A 25630-nucleotide genomic window follows, 5' to 3' on the forward strand; every position below is an offset into this window, starting at 1 on the left:
AAACCCCCACTTATCATACCAAGGAGACACCCCCGAGACGGCCTAACTACCTCCGCAAATCGTACTGAGACAACTAGAGACCATTAATGCAGCCATGATTACGTACATGGAATGAAATTTTCAACGATAAATCTTTCACGCTTATTTTTTTTTCTTATACTCCTTTAATATGCTGTAATTTTCACGTTAATCATTAGTTACTGCCATTTTGTTCCATATGAGAGCATACCTAAAAGTAAATAAGAAAAAATCATATCCAACTATCCTAATAATTGAATCGACTAAAGCGACTGTTGAATTAAGAAAGATCACATCGTTTTCTTTCGAATCATGGTAAAAATCATGCGATAGAGCTCGCTTTCTGTAATTATTAAAAAACAAATACATGTTCACTTATGCATGCATGTTTTTTTAAATGCATAAATATAATGATTTAAAAGACAGTAGTGCCTTTCATTTCCAAAGGATATGAAAAAATGGTGCCTATCACTGAAACCTCTCTATAGTGAACCTCTCCATACCTCAAATTGCCCAAATTTTGGTCCCCTCCATTACGATGTGAAAAGGTTTTACTGTATTTCTGGATCGAAACTGTTTTGGTGGCCCCATTTCCAAGAGGTGCTAGGCGAAATGTCTCGTTTTTCATAATAACAACACCTTAAGAAGAATGCTAAATAATGCTAAAGATGTCATTGAACCCAAATTAAAATCTGGTATTCCCTCAATCAATTAACCCCTTGCGCTGTAATGACGAGTCTAGCCCGTCATGAACTTTCGACGCCAAACTGCGGCATGACAAGCGTATCTCGTCATTGGAATTTCATAATTTCAGTACTATTTAGAGGAACAATATATTTATTTTGAAAGGTTAACAATGTTAAAACATACATATTATACATAAATAATTCATATTTTATGAAACGTGAGTCATTGGACGGATTAAAATGATTTTATTCGAGTTAATGATAGCTGTGTTCTCCATGTTTAATAATCACATTTTATTTCACGGTTGTACGTCGAACAAATTACAAAATATCATTTCATTACCTATCACTTAAAAGAGAACCACAGAAAAAAATAAATATATAATAGGAGCACAATCCACACAGCAAAAAATATCTTCTAGATGTCTAGAAAATATCTAGAATGTCTTCAGCTAATGTCTAGAAAATATCTTGAGATATCTTCTAGATATTTGTAGATATCTAAATGTCCGATTTTCCTATATCTACGAGATATCTTTGAGAAGATATTTTCTAGACATTCGTATTCAAATTGGATCCATTGGGAAAATTCAGGGTAAATGATTCGCTAATGATCCCAGCCAACATAGGAGGACTTATGGGGGGGGGGGGGGCAAGAGGGCACGTACCCCTCACCCAGATGGTTTAAAATTAGGCAAGAATTTTAAACACAGTTAATCATTATGATCGTTTTATTGTGTGTATTACAGAGCCTCAATTAGAGGAATAGCGAGTGGGTTGGTCTGGGGGGTCCGGTTCCCCCCCACCCGCCCCCCTAAAATTTCAAATTAATTTTTTCAAATTTATGTTTTTATATTTGGGGGGGGTCCGGACCCACTGGGCCCCCCGAAATATAAAAATATTCGGAAAATAAATCGAAGAGGAAGTGGTTAATTAAAGTGTAACAATTTTGATTCATGCTATATCGGCTGAACAGGACGAAACTTCAAGACAAGGATGAAGGAACACAAGGCACGCAGGAAGAACAAGGACGATACGTCAGCTTTCGTCCGTCACCTCTTGGAAATGGGGCACCAAAGCAGTTTTCGATCCAAAAATACTGCATTTCAATGGGAAAGGTAGGAGGATGTTTGCACTGGAAATTCTGGAGATTGCAACAAACGGAAACCTTGAAAACAATGTAACCTTTCCCAACCCATCCCCCTAATCACTCATCACCCTCCCCAGTCCCCCACAACTGGAATGACAAACTTTGTTTTCCCCCTGTCTTCCTTTCCAGGAATTTACCCACCTCAGCTTGGAGTCTACCCCACTCCATTAACCCTTTTAGTGTGGCGCGCCGATATATCGGCTTTTACGTTATTGTAGTTAAATTTGAGGACATTGAAATAAAAAACTTATATATCAGTAAACGTATAAAAATGTTGCGATTATTGTCCAATTTAATCTCATTAATTTATTAAAAAAACTGCTTAAAGATATCTAAAAAATTAACTATGTAATTTTTATTTTTCCTAGTTGCTACATTTTATTAAAATACCCTCCGCATTTTTCGACTGTACCCTAAGTAAGAAGGATAGCACTAAAAGAGTTAACAAACTTAGTATACAGGGTGTCCCATTTATCTTGACCACCCGAAATAACTTTTTGTCCAGATACAAATTCAAAAATGTGTCAAGCAAATGTTCATTGCACATCTGAAATTAATAGCATTTAATGTGTTATTGCTTCTTTGGAGCACAGGTTTATAATAGGAACAACAGCTATCCTCCAGCTGATTCATCTTTCAAACAGCTCTTCCAACTATGGAATTCAAACCAAGGAAATCAGCCTGTGCCTGACTAGCCTTATACAGGGTGTCCCATTAATCTTGATCACCCGAAATAACTTTTTGTCAAGATGCAAATTCAAAAATGTGTCAAGCAAATGTCCTTTAGCCGTCAGGGGGACATTAGTCAGCATGATTGCCTTCCTTGTAGCTTTGTTATTTACAAAGATATGAACAGCGGTATGTCTTTTTTAAATGGCACCACTTATTTTTTATTCGGAAATTTATTTCCTCTCCTATAACTCGTCCTGTTCATATCTTTGTAAATAACAAAGCTATAAGGAAGGCAATCATGCTGATTAATGTCCCCCTGACGGCTAATGAACATTAGCTTGACACATTTTTGAATTTGCATCTGGACAAAAAGTTATTTCGGGTGGTCAAGAGAAATGGGACACCCTGTATATAACCTGTCCTCATCATATTTTTTACATTTTCTGTATTTGGTAATGGTGTCAATGGTAATGGCAGAAAGCTGTCACAGAAAATTTGTTATAAATAATTTGTGAAAGTAACCAAGTGTCTGTTATTGATACAGTAAAACCTCTGTACATCGTAATGGAGGGGACCAAAATTTGGGCAACTTGATGTATGGAGGTTCACTATGGAGCTAGGTTTTAGTGATAGGCACCATTTTTTCATATCCATCAGAAATGAAAAGCCCTAATGTCTTTCAAACCATTATATTTATGTGTTTAAACAAACATGCGTGCATCAGTGATGATATTTTTATTATTTAATAATTATAGAAAGTAAGTGCTATCACATGATTTTTACCATGATTTGAGAGAAAATGATGTGATCTCTCTTAATTCAACAGTCACTTTAAATGATTGGGATAGTTGGATACCTTTTTTCTTATTTACTGTTAGGTATGCTCTCAAATGGAATAAAATGGCCATAACTAATGGTTAACGTGAAAATTACAGCAAATTTAAAGGTATATAAGAAAAAAAGAGTGAAACATTTATCGCTGAAAATATCATTCCATGCACGTAATCACGGCTGTATTAATGATCTCTTGTTGTCTCGGCATGATTTGCGGTGGTAGTTAGGCCATCTATGGGGTGTCTCCTTGGTATGATAAGTGGAGGTTTTACGAGATAAAGAGGTTCACTACAAAGAGGTTTGGCTATAAATTTACATGTAAATCTGACGGGACAGTAGTGGTGGCATGAAGTACAGATGTCATGATGTAAAGAGGTTCACTACAAAGAGGTTTTAATGTATCTAGAAGATATTTTGTGCTATGTGGGGTGGTATACCCACCAGGTAAGCAGGAGGTGTGGGGGTCCTCCCCCAGAAATTTTTAAAAATAAATGGTTCAAAATGGTGAGTTTTATGGCTTTCTGAGTGATATTTTATTAATCCTTACACTTTTCTATAAGTACATTAATCAAATGAAGTAAAGTGGTTTAAACTTGAAAGTTTCTCCGAGCTCTGGGGGGGTTTTATCCCCCAAAACCCCCAACCTCGCTGCGCCACTGTCTGGTACAATACGAAATTTGGTAAATCTGACGGGTGGTATGAAGTACGGATGTCATGATGTAAAGAGGTTCACTACATAGAGGTTTTACTGTGCTACGAAGTGGCCTTGACTCACCTCCAATTACGTCCACAGCCGCACTGTCCATCGTCGCTGGCTGCTCCACGGTGGCTCTGCCAGCACGGTGCGTGTTGACGTGTCGGTTGAGGTGGCTGTTGCGGTAGAAGCCCTTCCCGCAGACGGGACAGGAGAACGGCCTCCTGCCGGAGTGGCTCATCTTGTGCGACGTGAGGTCGCTGTTCTCGATGTAGCGCTTGCCGCAGAGGTCACACGCAAACGGACGCTCGTTGGTGTGCGTGCGGATGTGCCTCGTCAGGTGGCTGCTCTTCACAAACGACTTCCCGCAGCACGGGCAGCCAAAGTGACGAACCGAGGCACGGACGACCAGAGGGGGACCAAGGCACCCTCCGCCAACTGCTCCTCCTCCTCCTCCTTCTTCTTTGGCAGCCAATAGGGTGGTTTCCTTCATCAAAGAAAACGAAAGGCATTGATTGCGATTCGTTACCCACCATTAGTGTATTCATAATATACAAATTATTTTGTTTTAGAAATACCGGGTTAGACGAATGGCAATGGTCCACTTTTATCCTCATTTGAAAAGGGCCAGATTGGTGCCCATGCGATGCCACTCCACGTGACGTCACAGGGAACTAGTTTCTATACGAGAAGATAGGAGTTATACGTCGTCTGAGGTTACCATTGCATGCATGAGGCGCAGAGCTCAGGGAAACATGTCTTAACAATCACTTATTAAAACTGGCTAAGGTCGGAAAGTTTTCCTCGTTTGATAAGTTATTAATAATCCTTATTTAAGCCAAGCGCTACCAGCCAGCAGGGTACTAGGCTAGCCGCTAGCAGCCTGCGTCGTATCAGTGCTAAGCCTCGCCTCAAGGTCACCTCGCAGGGCGGGAGGGGGAACCAGAAATACGTCACGCGGAGAGACTTCCCGACATTCATAATTAAGCGTCGCGTTTTCGCACGCTTGAAAATTTTCACTTTTCATTTAATCGCGAAAAATAGATATCGTCATTTAAAAATCTAAAAGCGTGAAATACATACTCCAGGAGTAATAATCTTTCGATTTAGGCAATAAAAAAATAATAGGAAACCACCCTATTTGCCTCCTTGGTGAGCCTGTGAGAGCACACATGCAAACGCAGGCTGACTAATCTATCTACATCTACATAATACCCGCAAGCTGCCTAAAAGGCGTGTGGCAGGGGGTGTTAGGGCACCAGCCGTTGACAGAAATTGAAATAAGCCAACATTCAGCCCTGATGATGAGCGCAGAGACGGAGCTTGAAACGCTGGCCGTTAATAAAGAATTAACTCCGTGGGAATCCCGAGAATAGTTTACCCAAATATGTATTATATTGTCACTATAACCACTAAAACTAACTAAAAATACCACTTAAATTTGCACGGTTAGTGTCACTAAAACGTGTACGGTCAACTTAAGTAACTTCAGCCCAGGGACATAAAAAGATTCATAGTTCTATACAGTGAAACCTCGATATAACGACACCCCACGGTGCACTAATAAACACTCGCTATAGCGAATTGTCGCTTTACCGGAGGTGGAGCAAATAATAGCCAATATACCTGTTGCAAACAGATATACAGGAACAGGAGTGGTGCGGCGACAGATAAACATCTATCCGATAAACGTAAGCATAAATCCAGACGAAAGGCGATGTTTCTTTGCATCACTAAATGTCCTTACTCAAATAACGACTAACTATTCAAACAATTAATTAGCGCCGCACTGAATAAAAATCATGCAAAGCATTGTTTCGTCAATCATTATATTTATCGAACGACAGTTTACCACATAAATTTGAGACTGAGCACTCCATTAACTTCATTTCTAACAGATCGCTAGCAATTACAGGGGTTAAGGAGTCTTCATGAAAGTCTTCCGGCGGTGAAACCCTCGCTATGGCGAGAGCCAACACCGAAAGGGTCTCGTAAAAACGAATTTTTTAACACGCTTATTATAGGGTCAATTGACGGTGCATCGGCTATCTCTCGTAATAGCGGGGGTGTCGCTATAGCCCGTACTCGCTTTAACGAGGTTCCACTGTATTTTGTCATTTTCATCGAGTTAACAACTACGTTCTTGCATAAGTTGACAGGTGGCATAAATTTATGAGTCTTCTTCTGAATATGATTAATTAAATTTCTGATGAAGGTTAGGAAGGAATTTCAGGGTTCCCACTCTTAACTAAATCATAAAATTCACGGTTTTTTTCCAGGTTTTCACGGTTTAAATTGTTTCAAATTCACGGTCGGTAGATAAACCATTTTAGGAAGATATATTGGTCACATAAAAATCACTGGCCGCATGTTAACTAAAAATTTAGCAAACGCGTCAAACGCCGGGAATGCAAAAGCAGCAAAGAAGCAGCTACGCAGTGCAGTCGCCTATGGTCAGCAAAATTCAAGTCCGGCTAATGGTCATGAGCGTGAAAATGGAGGGTACGTATTGTACGCTTTAAAATTGTTTAGGTTGACGCGCCTAAATGACGAGAATCTTCGCCATCCGTCCGGAACATTCGGGAAAAAAATGACAAGAATTCTCGCCATGCGTATGCAATGTGTTAAAGTCCTTTATGGTTCGGGGGAAAAATGAATTCGCATATCTATCCGTTCGGCAAAGTATCTCTCTTAATTTATCGCTTCTATCGGACCTGGAAATATAGTGTGGCTCTAATATTATGTTCTCTGTGTCGCTCTTAAATATATCCATTCTCAATTGTTAAAGCAATCTAAGCCCAGCACGCAGCCTCCGAGTCTCCAGCCTAATTCGCTTAACATCTGGGTAACACTGTCTGTACGCCCGTAGCAGTTTTTGACGAACTGCACAGCCTTCCTTTGTATTTTATTCAGTTCGCGGATTAAGTTTTTCTGCACGGGATCCCATAAGCTCGCTGCATATTCAAGGTGCGGTCGGACAAGAGCAAAATAGCACCTTTCTTTTACTTTCTCATCCGAAAATCTCCCCACAATACGCTTGACGAATCCTAATTTCTTCAGAACTATGCCGCAAATATTCTTTATATGTGTTCCCCACGAGAGGTTCGAGGTTATCATAACTCCCAGTTCCTATTACGTCCACCGTCAGGGTTACCACTCAAACTAAATCATAAAATTCACTGTTTTTTCCAGGTTTTCACCGTCTAAATTGCATCAAATTCCCGGTCTTAGATAAACCATTTTAGGAAGAAATATTGATCACGTAACAATAACCGGCCGCACATTAACTAAAAATTTAGCAAACACGTTAAAGGCCGGGAATGCTAACGCAGCAACGAAAGTGCTCTTAAGACATCGCCTATCATTAGAAAAATTTAGGGAGAATTGTGAATGGGAAAATGGAAGGTGACTTATGTTGGTCAAATGTCATAGAGTTAAACGTCAAGTCATCATGACAACCAATATGTGTCAAACCATAGGTTTAAAGCAGGTTTCCCACTGACTAAATTATAGAATTCATGGTTTTCTTCAAGGTATTCACGGTCTAAATGTCTTCAAATTCACGGTCTTTTGATAGGCCATTTTAGGAAGAGATATTAATCACATAAAAATCACTGGTTCTACCTGATAGCAGGTTACTCTGCTACCTGCTAGGTATCCGCGCTCATAGCCGCACCCCAAGGTCACCTCACATGGTGGCAGCTGGAACCAGGATGACATCACACAGGCTTTTCCCAGCGTTCATACTTAGCTGTCGCGTTTTCACGGGCTTGAAAATTTTCACTTTTCAATTAATCGTGAAAAATAGATATTGTCATTTAAAAATCTAAAAGCGTGAAATACGCACTCCAGAAGAAATAAGATTATGATTTAGGTAATAAAAAAATAGGAAACTACCCTATTATATGGACTTTACTTAACCAACTTTGTGTGTATTTCTTTATTGCGACCACCTCTGAGTTATGAAAGATCCCAACGACTGATCTGAGTTAAACTACGTTCCTAGTTCGTGGGTCCTTTCTGGAACACGACAATAAAGCTTCATTTAAAAAATGAATTGAGTTTGAATTAGGGATGGTCGGCTCGCATACATCGGATCCAAATATCCGCGGATATTGCCCTTCATCAGATACATCATATCCAAAGTCACGGAAGAATTCGGATCTGGATCCGAAATTTTAAATAATAGCTTCAGTGAATGCCCCATAAGGGTGGAAAGAGTTACAATTCTGTCTTCGAACACGTCGTCGCATGCAATTCTTGTCCTGCTCATGAACCATTTTGTTTGAAAGTTCTCGCAGAGGTTACGTAGTAGAATTTCAGCCGTGGAGAATAAAAAAAGACAAAATACGACTGGCACATAGTGTGACTCTTCCCAAGAGATTGAACAATCATCGGGGGAATCTCAGCGTCAGGAATTTGAAAATGCATTTGGATCCGAAAATATCCGATCCTAAAGATCCGGCTCCAAAAATCAAGGATCCGATCCGTATCTGGATCCGGAAAAAATCCTCGATCCGTCAAACAACGATAGTTCAAATGTTTTCAGCTTGTCTATCTAAGTGAGAGTGATGAAGGTCATATTATTACTATCGTAATCAGTTACAATTTGGCAACTGGCCAGGTGGTAACATGTACATCCAAAAAAGAAAACACAAAATATCCACTAAGTCAAATATAAACTAGACAGTGTAAAAAATTTAAAAATTCAATTAATATTAGTAAAAAAATAAGTCACTTTTTCAGCTTTTTCTTAAATATTTTTACATTACCAGGAGAGGACTAAAATAACTCGGCAGGCAATCTGTTCCAATCTACAATTGTTTTGCTGAGGTAGGAACTTTTTTTAACATTAGTCCTCTGCGCCTGGCATTTAATTTTGAACTAATGATCGTTCCTACTAATGACATTAGGTTTTCCCACTTTATTGCTTAGTTCTCTCTATGCTTTATCCCCTTTGTATATTTTATACATACCGCATAGTCGGTTTTTTTTTCCTACTTTCCAAAGATTACCAACCCAGTATTTAATAACCTTTTCCCCACTAAAGATGTAAATATACGAGTGGACGTTTCTTGACTCGGGAGACGAAAGCCGTATATTTCCATCTGAGATTTTCCTGACCAAGAGAACGAAAACCGTGTATATACATTTTCTAGCTCTCTCCCTTTTAGGATGGTCGTTGGTTTACGTCGTCTTTGTCTCGGGACCAGACGCTGCGGGGTTCAGGATTTACCCTCGGATTCCGGGAGCAGGTACCCGGACCCCTTGTCTTTTATTACCCCTCTTAGCGGTATGGGACAGCGGTCATACAATTGTACATTCATTCAGTTTTCCAAATAAACATTTCTTCTTATCTCAAGAAATATAAACTAAGAATTGAATTCTTCATCTTTTGAGCTGCATTTACAATTTTTAAACGAAATTCTACAATAAATATTATCTTATATCTTGAGTTCTGTATAAACATCAACATGGAAATTTTTGCTGCATTAAATGCGTTAATATTGACCGTAGAACTTTCTTTTAAATTTGACAATTCTCAGAAATAAATGAGGAATTTAATTCAAAGTCTGCAATTTATGTGCAAGCAACAATTATCCATGCGCTAAATACATATGAGCAATCCATAAGTTGACCGTGAACCAATGCCGCAGGTATGGTCGTAAACCCGGAAAGGAGGGAGCACAACTACTCTCGGAGTCCGAGATAATACGGAGTGCCAGCAGGGAGGGGTCGAAAAAAGTTCCGCGAGACCCTTCTTAAAGAATGTCCTCCAAAAATGCTCCGTACCACGAGAAAGAAGAGTCTCTTGGGGCTCAGAACAGCAGTCGTGCTAAGACGAAAACTCCACCATCTCGAAATGGTTAACATTTCTGAGACCCTCTCTGTCCTCCGATGCCTACCCAAAACGTATTGAGCCGATTTGGAGTTGCTCTATACGGAACAAGGTATGAAATAGCCTTTTTACCTTGGGCAGGAGAGAAGCATCGTCGGTGGCCGTCGTCTGATTGTCTAAGGCATCATCTCCCTCTTCAACTGTCTCCAGTATTACCTGAAAGACAGACACAAGAACTCAGCATGGACCCTGGAATATATACACCCATGCCTTGTGTAGCGCAAGGGATGCGTTCTTTGGGGTCTTTGCGCTATACGAATTAGCGTTACACAAGAGCGTTTTAACATTGGGAAGATAGGCATACATTCCTGGTATAAAAGGTGTTGGGTATCGAATTTCCTCCAAACCATATATATTCCCATAAATAGCCTTAGAAAACCTTATTTGTATAAATGTTTAAGGTTTAAAATATCTTTAAAGAAAGGAGGCATGCATTTAAAGATTTTTATTCACGTTAAAAAAAAATTCGTACGTGCTTTTAAAATTCCCTCCCATTGATGGCAAAAATTACATCTCAAACCATAATCCTTAAAAAAAACTCATTTCCACTAGCTCCACGCTTAATTAATGATCTTAATTATTGTCATTCTGTCAAGGAGACGAGATAAATTACATCGGCAGGCCGGCTATCTGGACCCAATGACGAATAATGCTTCTGGCCATGGCATAGCAATGGATTATGATTAATATATAAACAAAAAATAAGATTTGAAGCAAGCAATACTATTAACATGCGTAAAATGATACCAATATCGTGTGTTCTTAGAGCAAGTTCACCTTTTATCATGAGAGCGTTAATGTTTTGTCATTAGGCTGCATTGCGTTGCGATGATTCCCGGAGGTATGAATTTGCACTATGTATATCGAAATTGCAATAATCGCAATTGAGCTATACGAGGCATGGGTCACGACCACCGAGAGACAAGGCCTGAGCGCTCCATCGTGACGTCACGAGTCGTAGGCGGACGGAGGGAGTAGCGAAGACTGCCATTGATAGTGCCGATTAGACAATAGGGTGGTTTCCTATTATTTTTTTATTGCCTAAATCGAAAGATTATTACTCCTGGAGTACGTATTTCACGCTTTCAGATTTTTAAATGACGATATATATTTTTCGCGATTAAATTAAAAGTGAAAAATTTCAAGCGCGCAATAACGCGTCGCGTAAGTAGGAACGCATTTCTGGTTCCCCCTCCTGCCTTGTGAGGTGACCTTGATCGAGGCTCTGAGCGCTGATAGGACGCAGGATGCCAGCGGGTAGCTGAGTACCTTGCTGAATGGTAGCGCTTGGCTTAAAAAAGGTTTATTAATACCTTATCAAACGAAGAAAACTTTCCGACCTTGGCCAGTTTTAATAGGTGATTATTAAGACATGTTTCCCTGAGCTCTGTGCCTCATGCATGCATTGGCAACCTCAGACGATGTATAACTCCTATCCTCTCGTGTAGAAACTAGGTCCCTGTGACGTCACGTGGAGTGGAATCGCATGGGCGCCAATCTGGCCTTTTCCAAATGAGGATAAAATTTGACCCTAGCCATTCGTCTAAACCGGTATTTCAAAAACCAAATAATTTGTGTATTATGAATACACTAATGGTGGGTAACGAATCGCAATCAATGCCTTTCGTTTTCTTTGATGAAGGAAACTACCCTGTTAGCAGACAATTAGAAGGCATCAGCACTCAGGCCTTGTCTCTCGGTGGTCGTGCATGGGTGCACATACTCCCTCATTGGCACAATTTTCATTCAACTCCCAATCATCCATGTTGCACATTATCGCGAATTTCACCCTCCCACACGTGTTCTGAAATCTTTATTACATATAAAATTGGACGCTAAAACACCAGGATTGTTACATGCACTTTTATCTTACATACACAGAGTGGAGAAAAATTGAGAATCACCAAATTTAGACTCTGGATAGCTGATGACAATTGGAACCAAATTTACCAATGATTAGAGATACGTGAAAAAATAATTTCTGATATTAGGAGTGCCATCTCTCGGAAATTCTAAGGAATTATCGAACGACCCTCGCATTTTAATCCATTAAAGGCGGTCCTCGACTTTCGTACACTTGACTTTCGTACAATTCGCACTTTCGTACGTTCAAAATTGACACCTTTTACTTGACTTTCGTACGCTAAATTCAGACTTTCGGACGTTGGTCTGTAATTTTTTTTTAATTCCCGCGGTATTTATTGCGCATCCCAACATTCAATTGTTTCAAATGGCAGTATATGCGAACAATACGAACGTATATAATGAAGGGAATTGTTGGTAGTTGACTGTAATCTAGGTGATTTATTTGGGAGAGAGACTGCCTGCTACAGGCTCCTTTACCAAGAGAAGAAGAAAGCCTTCATTGAAGATATTTTTCAAAAGAAGTTGACTAGACATCATCGCAAATAGCTTTCAATAAAACTAGTAAGATCTTCTTTCTAATTGTGTTTTTCCGTTTGAGTGCTGTTAATTCATGTACACCTTCAGCAACGATATTGCATGAAATATCACCCAAATTCCGTTTGTCTTTTGTCTTTTTTGAATAACATGCGAAACATACGCGATCACGAATGTCACCTGCCAAATGTCAAATTTTGGTGTAAAAATTAAAAGGTATCCAGAGTGCGGGTTCAACAACTACATTTTGTGATGCTTCTTGATATGTCTTTTTATTTATAGTGGACGTAATAAGTGGAATCTCAACTTAAACGCCAAGAGGAAGTTTCACTCGATAGCCAACAGAGTTCTTGTTTTTTAAACTTTTATTTGCATTTTCTGCGTATTTTCGAAAGGAATTAGATGATTTGAGGAGTTTTATTAACATATTATTAATTTTAAGTCAATTTAAATGAATTCGGTGAAAAAAAAGGTTTTAGTACGTATATTCCGCTCTTTTGGAACGTAACCCCTAATTAGTATGGAAGTCAATGGTTCGGCTTTCGTACATTCGACTTTCGTACAAGTTTTCGGGAACGCATTGTGTACGAAAGTCGGGGACTGCCTGTACTCATTTTTTTAGTTTCAAGATTTCGGTTCGTAACTAAGTCATTTAACTTTACATGACAAAAATAGTAAGCATAATAAAGTAAAACCTCTATGTAGTGAACCTCTTTACATCATAAACCTCCATACATCTTACCACCCCTACGGTCCCGTCTGATTTATATGTAAATTTATTGGCAAACCTCTTTGTAGTGAACCTCTTTATATAGTAAAACCTCTACTTATCATACCAAGGAGATACCCCCGAGACGGCCTAACTACCTCCGCAAATTGTACCGAGACAACAATAGACCATTAATTGCAGCTGCGATTACGTACGTGGAATGACATTTTCAGCAATAAATTTTTCACTCTTTTTTTTTCTTATATACCGTATTATACAGTAATTTTCATGTTAATCATTAGTTGTGGCCATTTTGTTCCATATGAGAGCATACCTAACAGAAAATAACAAAAAAGGTATCCAACTATCCTAATCATTTTAAGTGACCGTTGAATTTAGAGAGATCACATCGTTTTCTCTCGAATCATGGTAAAAATCACGTGATAGCGTCCGCTTTCTGTAATCATTAGATGATAAATATATGTTCACTAATGCATGCATGTTTGTTTAAACACATAAATATAATGGTTTAAAAGACAGTTGTACCTTTCATTTCTGACGGATATGAAAAACTGGTGCCTATCACTAAAACCTCTCTATAGTGAACCTCCATACATCAAATTGCCCAAATTTAGGTCCCCTCCATTATGATGTAAAGAGATTTTACTGTAATACCCAACCATTGTCAACAGATTTAAATTACCGAGTCATCCAGAGAAGTATACCCGAATGATATGAACATATATGATAATAATAATAATAATAATAATAATAATAATAATTTTTTATTGTTCCTAGAGATCAATGTTCCGGTGACATTGGAAGTCGTCAAAATAAAGTAAATAATTAAAGTAATAGTTACAAATAACTGAAGTGATATAACATTTACAATTTTTACAGATAAAAGAAAAAAAATTACAATTTTAGTGGTTGATGGGCAAAGATTACTCCGAGCCCAACATAAAATCCTTCAGGCTATAATAGTTATTTTCCATTAAATATTTCTTCAATACGCAGAGGTACGTGAAAATCGCACTTTCACTTTTATTTTATCGTGCTTTCAATAACAGTTTATCGCATTTTTTTAGTGCCTATTTCTTTATTTTCATAATGAGGTAGATGACAATAAAATGTAGTGATACCACAGTTATACCAAAAAAAATACAGAATATTTTAAATAATTATGTTGTAGAACAATAATAAATTAAGGAATAAGACGTATAGTGTCGGAGGTGTAGCTTGCCCGTGCCCACTTGTAGTTCGTGGCCACGTAGAGTCAGCCAGCCAACTAGCAGCTGGCCAGTCGCTCACATGCTTTAAAGCGGTGAGTGTCGGCGGAGCATTTAAAACTGCGCTCGGCACAAAAAACGTACGAATTTTGCCGTCGAAAAGGCAAATTTGCAAAAAAAATCATTCAAGTCCTGTCATCGCATCTACGTCGAATTTATCGCATTTGTGATTTTCACGCATCTCTACCAATGACGTTTTGGTCGAAATTTTGCACCATTTTTAAACTACAGAGACTTCAAGCCAAGCGCTCCGATTAGCTGTGAGTTTTCCCTGTCAACGAATGCTCTGGATAAAGGTAAAGGCAAATTGAGGTAAAGCATTCAAAGTCACAGAGTAGCCCCGAGCATATGTCAACAGGGCAAACTTACAGCCAATCAAAGAGCTTGGCTCGAAGTTTCTGTTGTAACTTATCGTTACTCCATGAGTGCACAATTGTAAGTGGATGGGGGAGGTGTAATGCAAAGAGGTGGGGGGGGGGGAACAGAGTGGAAGACCCCCAACCACTAACAATAGGGTACAGTTTCCTTCATCAAAAGAAAACAAAAGGCATTGATTGAAATTCGTTAGCCACTATTAGTGTATTCATAATATACAAATTATTTGGTTTTAGAAATACCAGTTTAGACGAATGCCAATGGTCAATTTTATACTCATTTGAAAAAGTCCAGATTGGCGCCCATGCAATGCCACTCCACTTGACGTCACAGGGACCTAGTTTCTATACGAGAGGGTAGGAGTTTTACATCGTCTGAGATTACTAATGCATGCATGAGGCACAGAGCTCAGGGAAACATGTCTTAATAATCACATATTAAAACTGGCTAAGGTCGGAAAGTTTTCCTCGTTTGATAAGTTATTAATAATCCTTATTTAAGCCAAACGCTACCTGCTAGCAGGGTACTCTGCTACCTGCTAGCAGGGTACTCTGCTACCTGCTAGCAGCCTGCACCTAGTGGCACACATGTCCTCGCCCCAAGGTCACCTCACTTTGCGGCAGCGGGAACCAGAATGACGTAACACGGGCTTTTCCCGGCATTCATACTTGGCCGTCGCATTTTCGCGCACTTGAAAATTTTCACTTTTCATTTAATCGCGAAAAATAGATATATTCATTTAAAAATCTAAAAGTGTGAAATGCGGTACTCAAGAATTAATAGTCTTTTGATTAAGGCAATAAAAAAATAAAAGGAAACCACCATATTGGGTAGTTAAGGAGTTGCGGTATGTGCATTTGTAACCACCTGATGATGGTGCTAAGTCGCTGAAACCCAGATCGTGTTTAAGTTTTATTATTTTATTTATGTAGCGTAGCAAAAGTGTCCTCGCTGAATAAAATTTGAGATGGATTTTGAATTTTGAATTTGTGATTTTAACCACTTCCAATTCGATGATTAATTAATTTTCCGAATATCGTACCCCTATTCTCTATTTATTTTTTTCTGTGGTTCTCTTTTAAACGGTAGTTAATGGACTTTCCGCCGAAATCAAATCGGGAAAGTATTGCAAAAAGGCCAAGGGAAGTCAACGCTGAAGCCATTTGCTGAGTTTTCTGTCTGTCTCTCCACAGTGCACGCCTGGCGGGAGATTCAATCGATGTAGTGTACTTATAACCCCTTCCAGTTCGATGATTAATTTTCCTTATATCGTGCTCCTATTCCCTATTTAGTTTTTCCTGTGGTACGCTTTTAAATGGTAGTTTACGGAATGATATTTTGTAATTTAAATAAACGTACAGCCATGGAATAAAATGTGATTATTATAAATGGAGAACAAAGCTTTCGCTAGTGGAATAAAATCATTTAAATCCAATCCAATGCATAATTTTTCATGAAATACTAATTATTCATGCATACTATGTACGTTTTAAAATTTTTTAGCTGTCAAAATAATTATATTGTTCCTCTACATAGTGATAAAATTATTAAAATTCGATGACGAGATACGCTCGTCAATACAGCGCAAGGGGTTAATTAGGTTGCTATAGTAACATCAAACTAACAACTTACGGTCGGAAATTACTTGAGCGTGAGGTTAGGAGGACGCTTAGTTGTCCTACGTGCACAGTACCCGCATGTCGCTTGTCTTATGTTTTTGCTGAGCTATCAGAGGTTGAAAAAAAAAGAAACGGCCCTCGCATTCTGATCTAACCGTTCCTTTGCTGCGATATGTCGAGGAAAGGCACACGTAGAAGGTATGAAGGGAATTATTCGAAGCGTTCACAGAAATTAAAAGAAGTTTTTATATTAGATACGGCCGGGGCTTAGGTCATCGTAGGCCCTAAGCACTTTCAAAGTCGTAGGCCCTCCCCGACTTCATTTTTAATATTTTTCAAAAATGCACCCACAGTTCTTTGCGATTTGGAATCTAAATGAACTTTCCGCATTGTTAATTATTCTATGCAGACTCTATGCAGTGATGACGTAGTGATTCCGGTGTTACATCATGCGCTTCGCATTCGTTGAAGTTGAACATAAGTTATGGAAATCCGATGACGAGATACACTCGTCATTGCACGGTTTTGCGTCGAAAGTTCATGACGAGCTTGACTCGTCATTACAGCGCAAAGGGGTAAAGCAAGGAATACAACAGCCGCCTCTTACACGTTTGTGATTTGAATATGAAACATACAATGGGGTGGTTTCCTATTATTTTTTTATTGCCTAAATCGAAAGATTATTTCTCCTGGAGTATGTATTCCACGCTTTTAGATTTTTAAATGACGATACCTATTTTTCGCAATTAAATGAAAAGTGAAAATTTTCAAGCGCGCGAAAATGCGACGCTTAAGTATGAATGCCGGGATATCTCTCCGTGTGACGTATTTCTGGTTCCCGCTGCCGCCTTATGAGGTGACCTTGAGGCGAGGCTTAGCGCTGATACGATGCAGGCTGCTAGCGGGTAGCTGAGTACCCTGCTGGCTGGTAGTGCTTGGCTTAAATAAGGATTATTAATACCTTATCAAATGAAGAAAACTTTCCGACCTTAGCCAGTTTTAATAAGTGATTATTAAGACATGTTTCCCTGAGCTCTACGCCTCATGCATGCATTGGTAACCTCAGACGATGTATAACTCCTATCTACTCGTATAGAAACTAGGTCCCTGTGACGTCACGTGGAGTAGCATTGCATGGGCGTAAATCTGGCCTTTTTCAAATGAGGATAAAAATGGACCATTGCCTTTCGTCTAAACCGGTATTTCTAAAACGAAATAATTTGTATATTATGAATACACTAATGGTGGGTAACGAATCGCAATCAATGCCTTTCGTTTTCTTTGATGAAGGAAAATACCCTATCGACGATCGTTAACAACACTTTTCTTTATTTACGATTTGTTTCCCATTGTGTAATCTTCTAAAATTAATCGAGAGTTTTTTCCCGCAGCTCATCGTCGTCTGAAATGCTGGAGCAGACGACCAAGTAAACACGAAGCATTCCTTGTCAACAACTAAAGAAACCAATTAGGTTTTACAAAGGGAATTTTAATTGAAATAATAAGCCTCGTGTTTTATATTAGAATGTGATAATAAAGGCATTTATGTGTCCATTTGTATTTTTTATTAAGAAAACAAATGAATCCCATTTTGCCTAGATTAATCGCAGCGTAAGCATGCAGGAGTGAGACTCGTCATGACAGCGCAAAGGGGTTAATAAAATTTTTTTTGCGATTTGGATAAAATTTAAGACATGGTCTCAGGCGAAACCCAGGATTTTACATTGTATTGACACGGGAAGACATGAGTTTTCAATCTACCGTAAACCTACGTTTACGGATGCCATTATTCCAATGACCTCTAACCATCACCGTATTCATAAAACAGCTTCGCTAAAATCAATGGTGAACAGGCTAAAAAGTATCCCAATGTCTCAAGACAATTTTAATCGAAGGAATTAAATACTATTAAGTATATTGCTAAACAAAATGGCTTCGACCCAAATTTTATCGATAAACTTTTTCGAAAGATGTAACAAAAAACAAGCCATGAATCTTATAACTTCCTTTCAAGTTAATACTGAAAATCCTTCACGCTGGTGCAAGCTACCTTTCATACCCCATGTATCATACAAATTGTGTAATGTAATTCATAATGCAAAAGTGTCACTTTATAATCCTGTGACAGTGGGTAAAATCCTTTTTAATACAAAAGACAAGTATGACGATCTCCAAAAAAGTGGTGTTTATCAGTTGAAGTGTGATACCTGTGAGATTAAATATATTGGACAAACTGGGAGAAACTTTAACGTTGAGAATGAAAGAACATCGACGATATTTTTTAAATAATGACGAATCCTCTGGAATAGCAAGACATTTGTGTGACGAGTACCATTGGTGTAATTTTGAACCCAGGATTTTACATTGTATTGACAAGGGGAGAAAAATGGACTTTTTAGAACAGTTTGAAATTGTGAACTGCCCCACTAAACTTTGCAATGACCATATGTTCCCCTCCCAGTCACCTTTACTAAACGTCACACTACCACCCCCCTACGACCCTCAACCTTGATTCCCTCATGTCTTTGAAAACACTTTGAGAACCCCTCCCCCCTTTATCCCCCTTTATCCTTGTCGTTTATCCCATGCAAGCCAGCCCAACGCCTCCCCCACTCCTTTCTTCAAAAAGCAGCTTTACCTGCCATCAATGTTCCTTCCCGCCCGCCCCTTTTCTGATCCCCCCCCCCTTCCACCCATGTTTACCTATTTAAGAGCATGCCACCCATCTAATTGAACCTGATGATAACACTAGATGTTGAAACCCGGGTCGTTCTATTTTCAATAAAGTGTGGAATAAAACAAAGTTATTTTATTTCATTCAACATTGGATAAAATTTTTTCTCCCAAGATCGTGTTTTATTCTCAAAAATTCGTGGATAATGGTCAAGGGTTTTGAAGTTTTCTAGGGTCTGTGGACACATGCTGGTGAACAGAAGGGCAAAAGATGGCATGCCACAATGTTCATTTCAACATCAGGTTCATTACGCAAGTGCGCCACCCACCTGTGGATAAAATTCCTGCTCCAACTCTATCTCTCCCCTCTCCACTTTGATGCGACTCAACTCAACCTGCAAATAAAGAAGAAGGAAAGAAAGTCAAAAATTACGTCTACATACTACCCAGTACTAGATGGGGGTGCTGACTTACAAAAAATATCGGGGGGGCCCAAACCAGGGATCTTGTCCCGGTAAATTTTATAAGTACAGTAAATTCCGGTTAATTGGAACATATCGGGACTTGTGCACTTTGCCCCAATTAAGCAGCTACCCCAATTAGGCAAACTATCCTGTATAAGGGCATAAAAAACATTGAAATGATAGAAAGAAGACTAAAGAATGTTTATAATGCAACATAAGTTTATGAAACTATTAAGTTGATTAACCCTTTCCATGCGGCTGGACGTGAATTCACGTCCAGCGATTCCTAGCTAATGGCGGCCCGACGTGAATTCACGTCCGATACCCGGCGGCTTTAATAGCGGCACCACTGCGTCCAAGTCGTTCGGAGGGGCTCTTGCAGGCTCACAGCCATCAGTTACAGCCCTACCATCGCTTGGGGAAGGTCAGTTCTTCTTGCTGGGGTGAATATTACGGTCGAAGACGCTTTCACTTGGAGGTACGTAAACATTTTTTTTTCCTTGTTCCATTTCATTTTCTGTTGTAAATATGCGTGATTTGCATTTTATTTACCTAATTGTGCGTTGATATATGTGTTATAGATATGTATTTTGATAACTAGGTTTATGTTTTTCAAGTAAAAAGAAAATGAAAATTTTCAGTTTTTTTTTTTTTTTCGACTTTTACGGCGATAAATTGTCGTTATCCAAAATATTCTTAGAATATTCTTCACTAACTAGCGATGAAATATGGCGATGAAGCATTGAATGCATTTTTTATCATTTATTGTGCATAGATCCTATTTTTATTTTAAACGCCCATGTACCGTGTATTCATTATTTCTTCTTATTACTCCCTACACAAGACACTGCAGCAGCAAAGAATTTATTGCAGAATTCAGGAGCTGTAAACATCCCGATCCTGTGTTTTGATCTTCTTTGTTTCCTTCGTCTCTCTTCAATGTGGGTGAGTTAACGATTACATAATTATGTTATATTTGTTTGGCTTCAAAATATTTTTTTGCGAAACGTAGCTATTTTTTATTTTTGCTCAAGTAACATTTTCATTTATTTTATTTTTCACATGACAGTTATGCGCTCCTAAATTTTTATATTTAATCCTCGGACCAGTGCATTACAAATTCATGCATAAATTGTTAATTTTTCTTTGTAAACTCGTACCTATTACTAGTAAGTATAAGCATATATTGCCTTCATTACTGAAGGTTGAAAGTGTTGTTGCTGTTATTTGTAATTAATTACCACTGTCATAATGCTGGAAACATAAAAAATAAGACACGATATCAAAGAACATTTTGGTATTCTTGTTAAAATTTTGCGGTCCTCGCTTTCTGCGTAACAAAATATCTTTATTCATTGCGAATGAAAATAACTTTGTGTTCTTGGTATCTGCATAATCAGGAAATCAAGAAAAAGAATTATCTGTGGGAGTGTTGTCATTCCCTTTAGAGATTTGGCTGTTCAGAAAAGGATGTTTTGAAAGTTGGAGTTGAAGTGGTCGCTAGCAATATCTTTAGCAGTCTTCGACATTTCACTCTTTTCAGATACCTTTCACTCTCTCCGTATATTCTTTTGTTTGATCAATTGCCGGGGTGCCGCGCGACTTTCTTGGCCCTGCTTTCGGAAGTTTTGCAGACACAAAGAGGGTTTATTGCCACGTGAAAAGCATTAGGGATGAGGGTGTTGGGGCGGAAGAACCCTCAAGCAGGACAGCGTCAGAGGATATTTTCTTATTATGAAGCAGAGTTCAATGGTCTACCGACTGGCTCGGGGATTCCCTCTGAGAATATTTCGGAATGCATGTCATCTCCCGGCGGTAAATAGCTCTGCCCATGCTCTGTGTAAAACGGGACGGCCGCTGGTCTCCGGGTACCTGCAGGTCCGACCCTTATGATCCTCCGCAGGCAAACACCCTACCCCGGCCTATGACAATGGGAGTGGAGTAGATCTGAGTTATTCTTCGGCATTTAATAGCATAGCGATACAAGCTAAATGTTTTCTAATGAATGCTATACATACCATATTTAGAAAGTTTTTTTTAAAATGATGGAAAACGACACCAAACTCGCCATAGTTTTTTTTTAAATAAACAAAGATTTTGCTATATTAGCTAATTTATTCATTCATCATTGAACCAATATGTTACTAAAATCAGGTCTTTCTTTTTTAATCGAGATCTTATAAATAGTGGAAAACTATATTATTATCCAAAATGTTTTTTTAGTCCATAAAAGTATGCCATCATACTATGCTTTCATTTATCATGTTTCAGAATGGTTAAAACTCGGGGAGGAAAAAAAAGAGGTGTGGAGCAATCCACCCTTAGGGAGAGTCCTCAACCCTCGACTTCTCAAATCAGTCCCCCGCGTACTCCTGATCCTCAGGATAATACGGAGGACATTCCTCCACCGGAGGACATTCCTCCACCGAAGTCGAGGAGAATGGCAGCTTCGGGAGTAATAACCTCCACGGAGGAACTCCGAAGGCTGCTAGAAGAGGAAGATGACAGTGAGGAAGAAGATAGTACCTTCTCCGATGAAACGGATTACAGCGGGAGTGATGACGATGATTCGGAGGAGGAAGAGGATCCCTCGCAGGGTAATGACTTGCTATCCCCAGATTCAGGCCTCCCGAGCACCTCTTCGCAAGCCACCACTGCCAGACTAAGACAGACCACCTACACCTGGACTTCTGACAGACCGACAATAGACCCCATTCCATTTACCCAGACCCCTGGTATGACTGCTTCACCTCAAGGAGACCAACCCCCCGACTTTTTTAATCTTTTACTGACTGACAGTATCTTCGAATTGACTGTGAGAGAGACAATTAGATTTGCCGACGAGCTGAAGGCGCAGAATGTAGCCCCGAAAGCAAGGATTGTTAAATGGAAATCCTTGACGAAGGAGGAGTTCCTTGTATTTTTAGGCGTCCTGTACCACATGGGGACAATCAGATTAAATAGGATATCGGACTTCTGGAGCAAGGACTTCCCATTTAACTTTCCTTGCTTTCAGGGATGCATGAGCCGTGACAGGTTCTCGGGTATTTTGCAATGTTTGCACTTTGCGAAAAACCCAGAACCTGGTCAGCCTCAGCCAAATGACCGACTATATAAAATTCGCCCCCTAATAGACCTCTTTCATGACTCAGTAAGTAATGCCGTGACTCCGACGCAAAAACTCTGCGTTGATGAGTCTATGCTTCTCTGGAGGGGGCGACTTGTTTTCCGAATGTTTTTGAAGGGGAAGAAACATAAATATGGAATCAAAATTTATATGCTAATGGAACCTTCCGGTTTAGTTCTCAGATTTATCGTTTACACAGGATCTAGTGACGCTGATGTAGGAGGCCGAGGCCACGTTGACACTGTTGTGAATGAACTAATGGAGGGTCACCTTAATGCTGGCCATTCATTATTTATGGATAATTATTACAACAGTGTCAATTTGGCCCACCAACTACTGGAGCGGAAGACCTATTGTACCGGAACTTTGAGAACTAACCGGAAGGGTAATCCTCCCCAAATTAATTCAAAAAAATTAAAGAAGGGGGAAGTTGTGAATGCCTACACTGATGACGGTGTCTGCGTCATGAAGTGGAAAGACAAGAGAGAATTACTGATGATCAGTTCGCAGTATAGCGGCGAAATGATCGATGTCCCCCGCCGAAGGGGAGTGTTAGTTCTTGCTGCAAAATTTCGTAACGAAATTTAAAAAAATATTAGATTCAAATGTCAAAATAGCTTACAACATATTTCATTCTATTATTTGACAGAACATAAGAACGAGTGCGAGAAATAGCTATTTAGCCGTTGTAGTAACCGTTATAGTAGATCGCATTTTTAGCAGAAAAATTTCAGCATTTGCAAAATAATTACAAAATTGATAAAGTATGACTATGGAATTTTAAATCAAAATAAAAATAAGACTTCATATTGCATTACTATATTTGAAAGGCTTTGCATTTTTTCCCAGCAATAGGGGTAGCTAAAAACTTAGGAGAGATATATGGTCGTAAAGGGGCGTTGATACTACCCTGCATAACTCAGAGCGGGCTCAAGCGTATGGCTGAGGACGTGAATTCACGTCCGTTGAAAAAATTTAAATTTTTAGCATTAAAAATTTTTTTTTTTTTAATTCCTGAAGAATAATTGTTTCTTAGGTACAGTATTACTGAAAAACCCAAAAAAATGCATTCAGTTAGGGGAAAGCCTTACAAAAAATAGCCTCAGCGTTGAAAGGGTTAAAAAATCAACGAGTTTAGTTAATTTATTATCATTTTTAAGAATTATAACAATTTAGTTAAAAATATTTTTCACAGCCGCAGGTCCTATTAAAGAAAAGTCCTATCCTCTTGCGGATAGTATAACAACAAGAGCTTTCAAAATGGGGCAAGAATAGGAACATTTGTGAAAAATAAGAGTAAATCAAAGGAGGAAAACTCATGGCCCAATAAAGCGGCATGCTGTCCCAATTAAGCGGAGAATAGGTACTCTGGGATGTTCCTCTATTGGGTTCTGTTCTTCAAGATCTGCCCCAATTAAGCGGCTGCCCCAAGTAACCGGTGGACCCATTAAACGGAATGTAATGTAGTGAGTTTTTAGTTTTTTAAGCATTTTAGAAGAGTCATATGATCAACCTTAGAGCCCTGATAACTCGAATTTCGATATCTGGACACTCCGGGGAAAATCAACAAGCCTGACACATTTTTTTCTCACATCTGTAACGAATTTTTTGGGGGGCTCGGGCCCCATTAGGCCCCATTGAGTCTAGAGCCACTGATACTAGACGAAGTTTCAATGCATACCCCTGGAAAACTATGTACCATTCACCAAATCCCATATCCTTAGCCTGCCCTCCATTTCGGTCTTATCCTGAGATATTTATTGCCAAAGTAAATCCAGATAAATTTCCACGCAACTCTCCTTTCCACCAACACTACATTTACTCTAAATATGTATTGCATATTTACTGCATTGACAGTTTATTTATAGCAAAACAATACAATGCCCAAATGCAAAACAACAACAGTCTTACTCAGGGGCAGTCTGGCGTAAATAAGGGCCCTCATCACCTGAGGGAAAATTTTAGGAAATTTCAATTTCCTGGAAATGGATATTGACGCTATTCTGGCTCTTGAAAACTCAATGAAAGTTAATAAAAAATTTCTTTAGTAATATATAATCTAAGAAATCTAAATAATATATAGAAAAATGATCTAAAAAATGAGTATTTCACAGCTGATTTAATTTAAAAATGTATTACGGTTCGATCATCTTTTATTTAGCGAATTTGTTCCTTGAAACTGCACTGAAATTAAAAAAAAACACAAAATAACCTTTTCAAAACAGCATCAGGTAGTCTTTCATCTTCCACACTTGCATCTATTTTTATATAATATTTTCACACTGAGTATGTGGTAAACAAAAGAGACTAATGGAAACATTTCATTTTCTAATCGCAAAAATACTTTGGCCTTGGGGCCACCTAACGTGGGTCTCCATCTGTTCAACAAACTTCCTAATGAGCTTCATCCAACAGAGTCGATAATAAAATTTAAAAGTAGCCTAAAAATGTTTCTTTTAGATAAAATGTATTCCTCAGGGAATGAGTTCTTCGGTGACTCCTATTAACTTAAATTTCTCTTTCTGTACACTCATAATTAAATTAATGGTTTTTACTTTTTTTTTAACTGAATGTATCTTTGTATGGGTAGTCTTATTGTTTTTTTTTCCTGATTTTGACGTTCCTTATATCATTGTACATACTGCTTTCATTTTGCATTTTTGTAATGACTGCGTGTCATATTGTGTACAGTGGAACCTCGTTAAAGCGAGAACGGGCTATAGCGACACCCCCGCTATTACGAGAGATAGCCGATGCACCGTCAATTGACCCTATAATAAGCGTGTTAAAAAATTCGTTTTTACGAGGCCCTTTCGGTGTTTGCTCTCGCCATAGCGAGGGTTTCACAGCCGGAAGACTTTCATCAAGACTCCTTAACCTCTGTAATTGCTAGCGATCTGTTAGAAATGAAGTTAATGGAGTGCTCAGTCTCACATTTATGCGGTAAACCGTCGTTCGATAAATATAATGATTGACGAAACAATGCTTTGCATGATTTTTATTCAGTGCGGCGCTTATAAA

The 25630-nt window shown here is 38.8% G+C and overlaps 1 protein-coding gene across 1 annotated transcript in view; it reads right to left on the reverse strand.

Annotated features, from left to right (window-relative positions):
- LOC124170275 (zinc finger protein 436-like) overlaps nt 1–25630 on the reverse strand; it is a 63113-nt gene that overhangs the window by 29309 nt on the left and 8174 nt on the right. The window contains exons 4-6 of the mRNA XM_046548987.1: nt 19348–19413; nt 10026–10109; nt 4136–4541 (exon numbers count right to left, since the gene is read on the reverse strand). Coding sequence (XP_046404943.1) covers nt 4136–4541; nt 10026–10109; nt 19348–19413 — 556 coding nt within the window. The remainder of the gene's footprint in view (nt 1–4135; nt 4542–10025; nt 10110–19347; nt 19414–25630) is intronic.

Source organism: Ischnura elegans, chromosome 13 (assembly GCF_921293095.1).
Source record: "Ischnura elegans chromosome 13, ioIscEleg1.1, whole genome shotgun sequence".
NCBI classification, from domain to species: domain Eukaryota; kingdom Metazoa; phylum Arthropoda; class Insecta; order Odonata; family Coenagrionidae; genus Ischnura; species Ischnura elegans.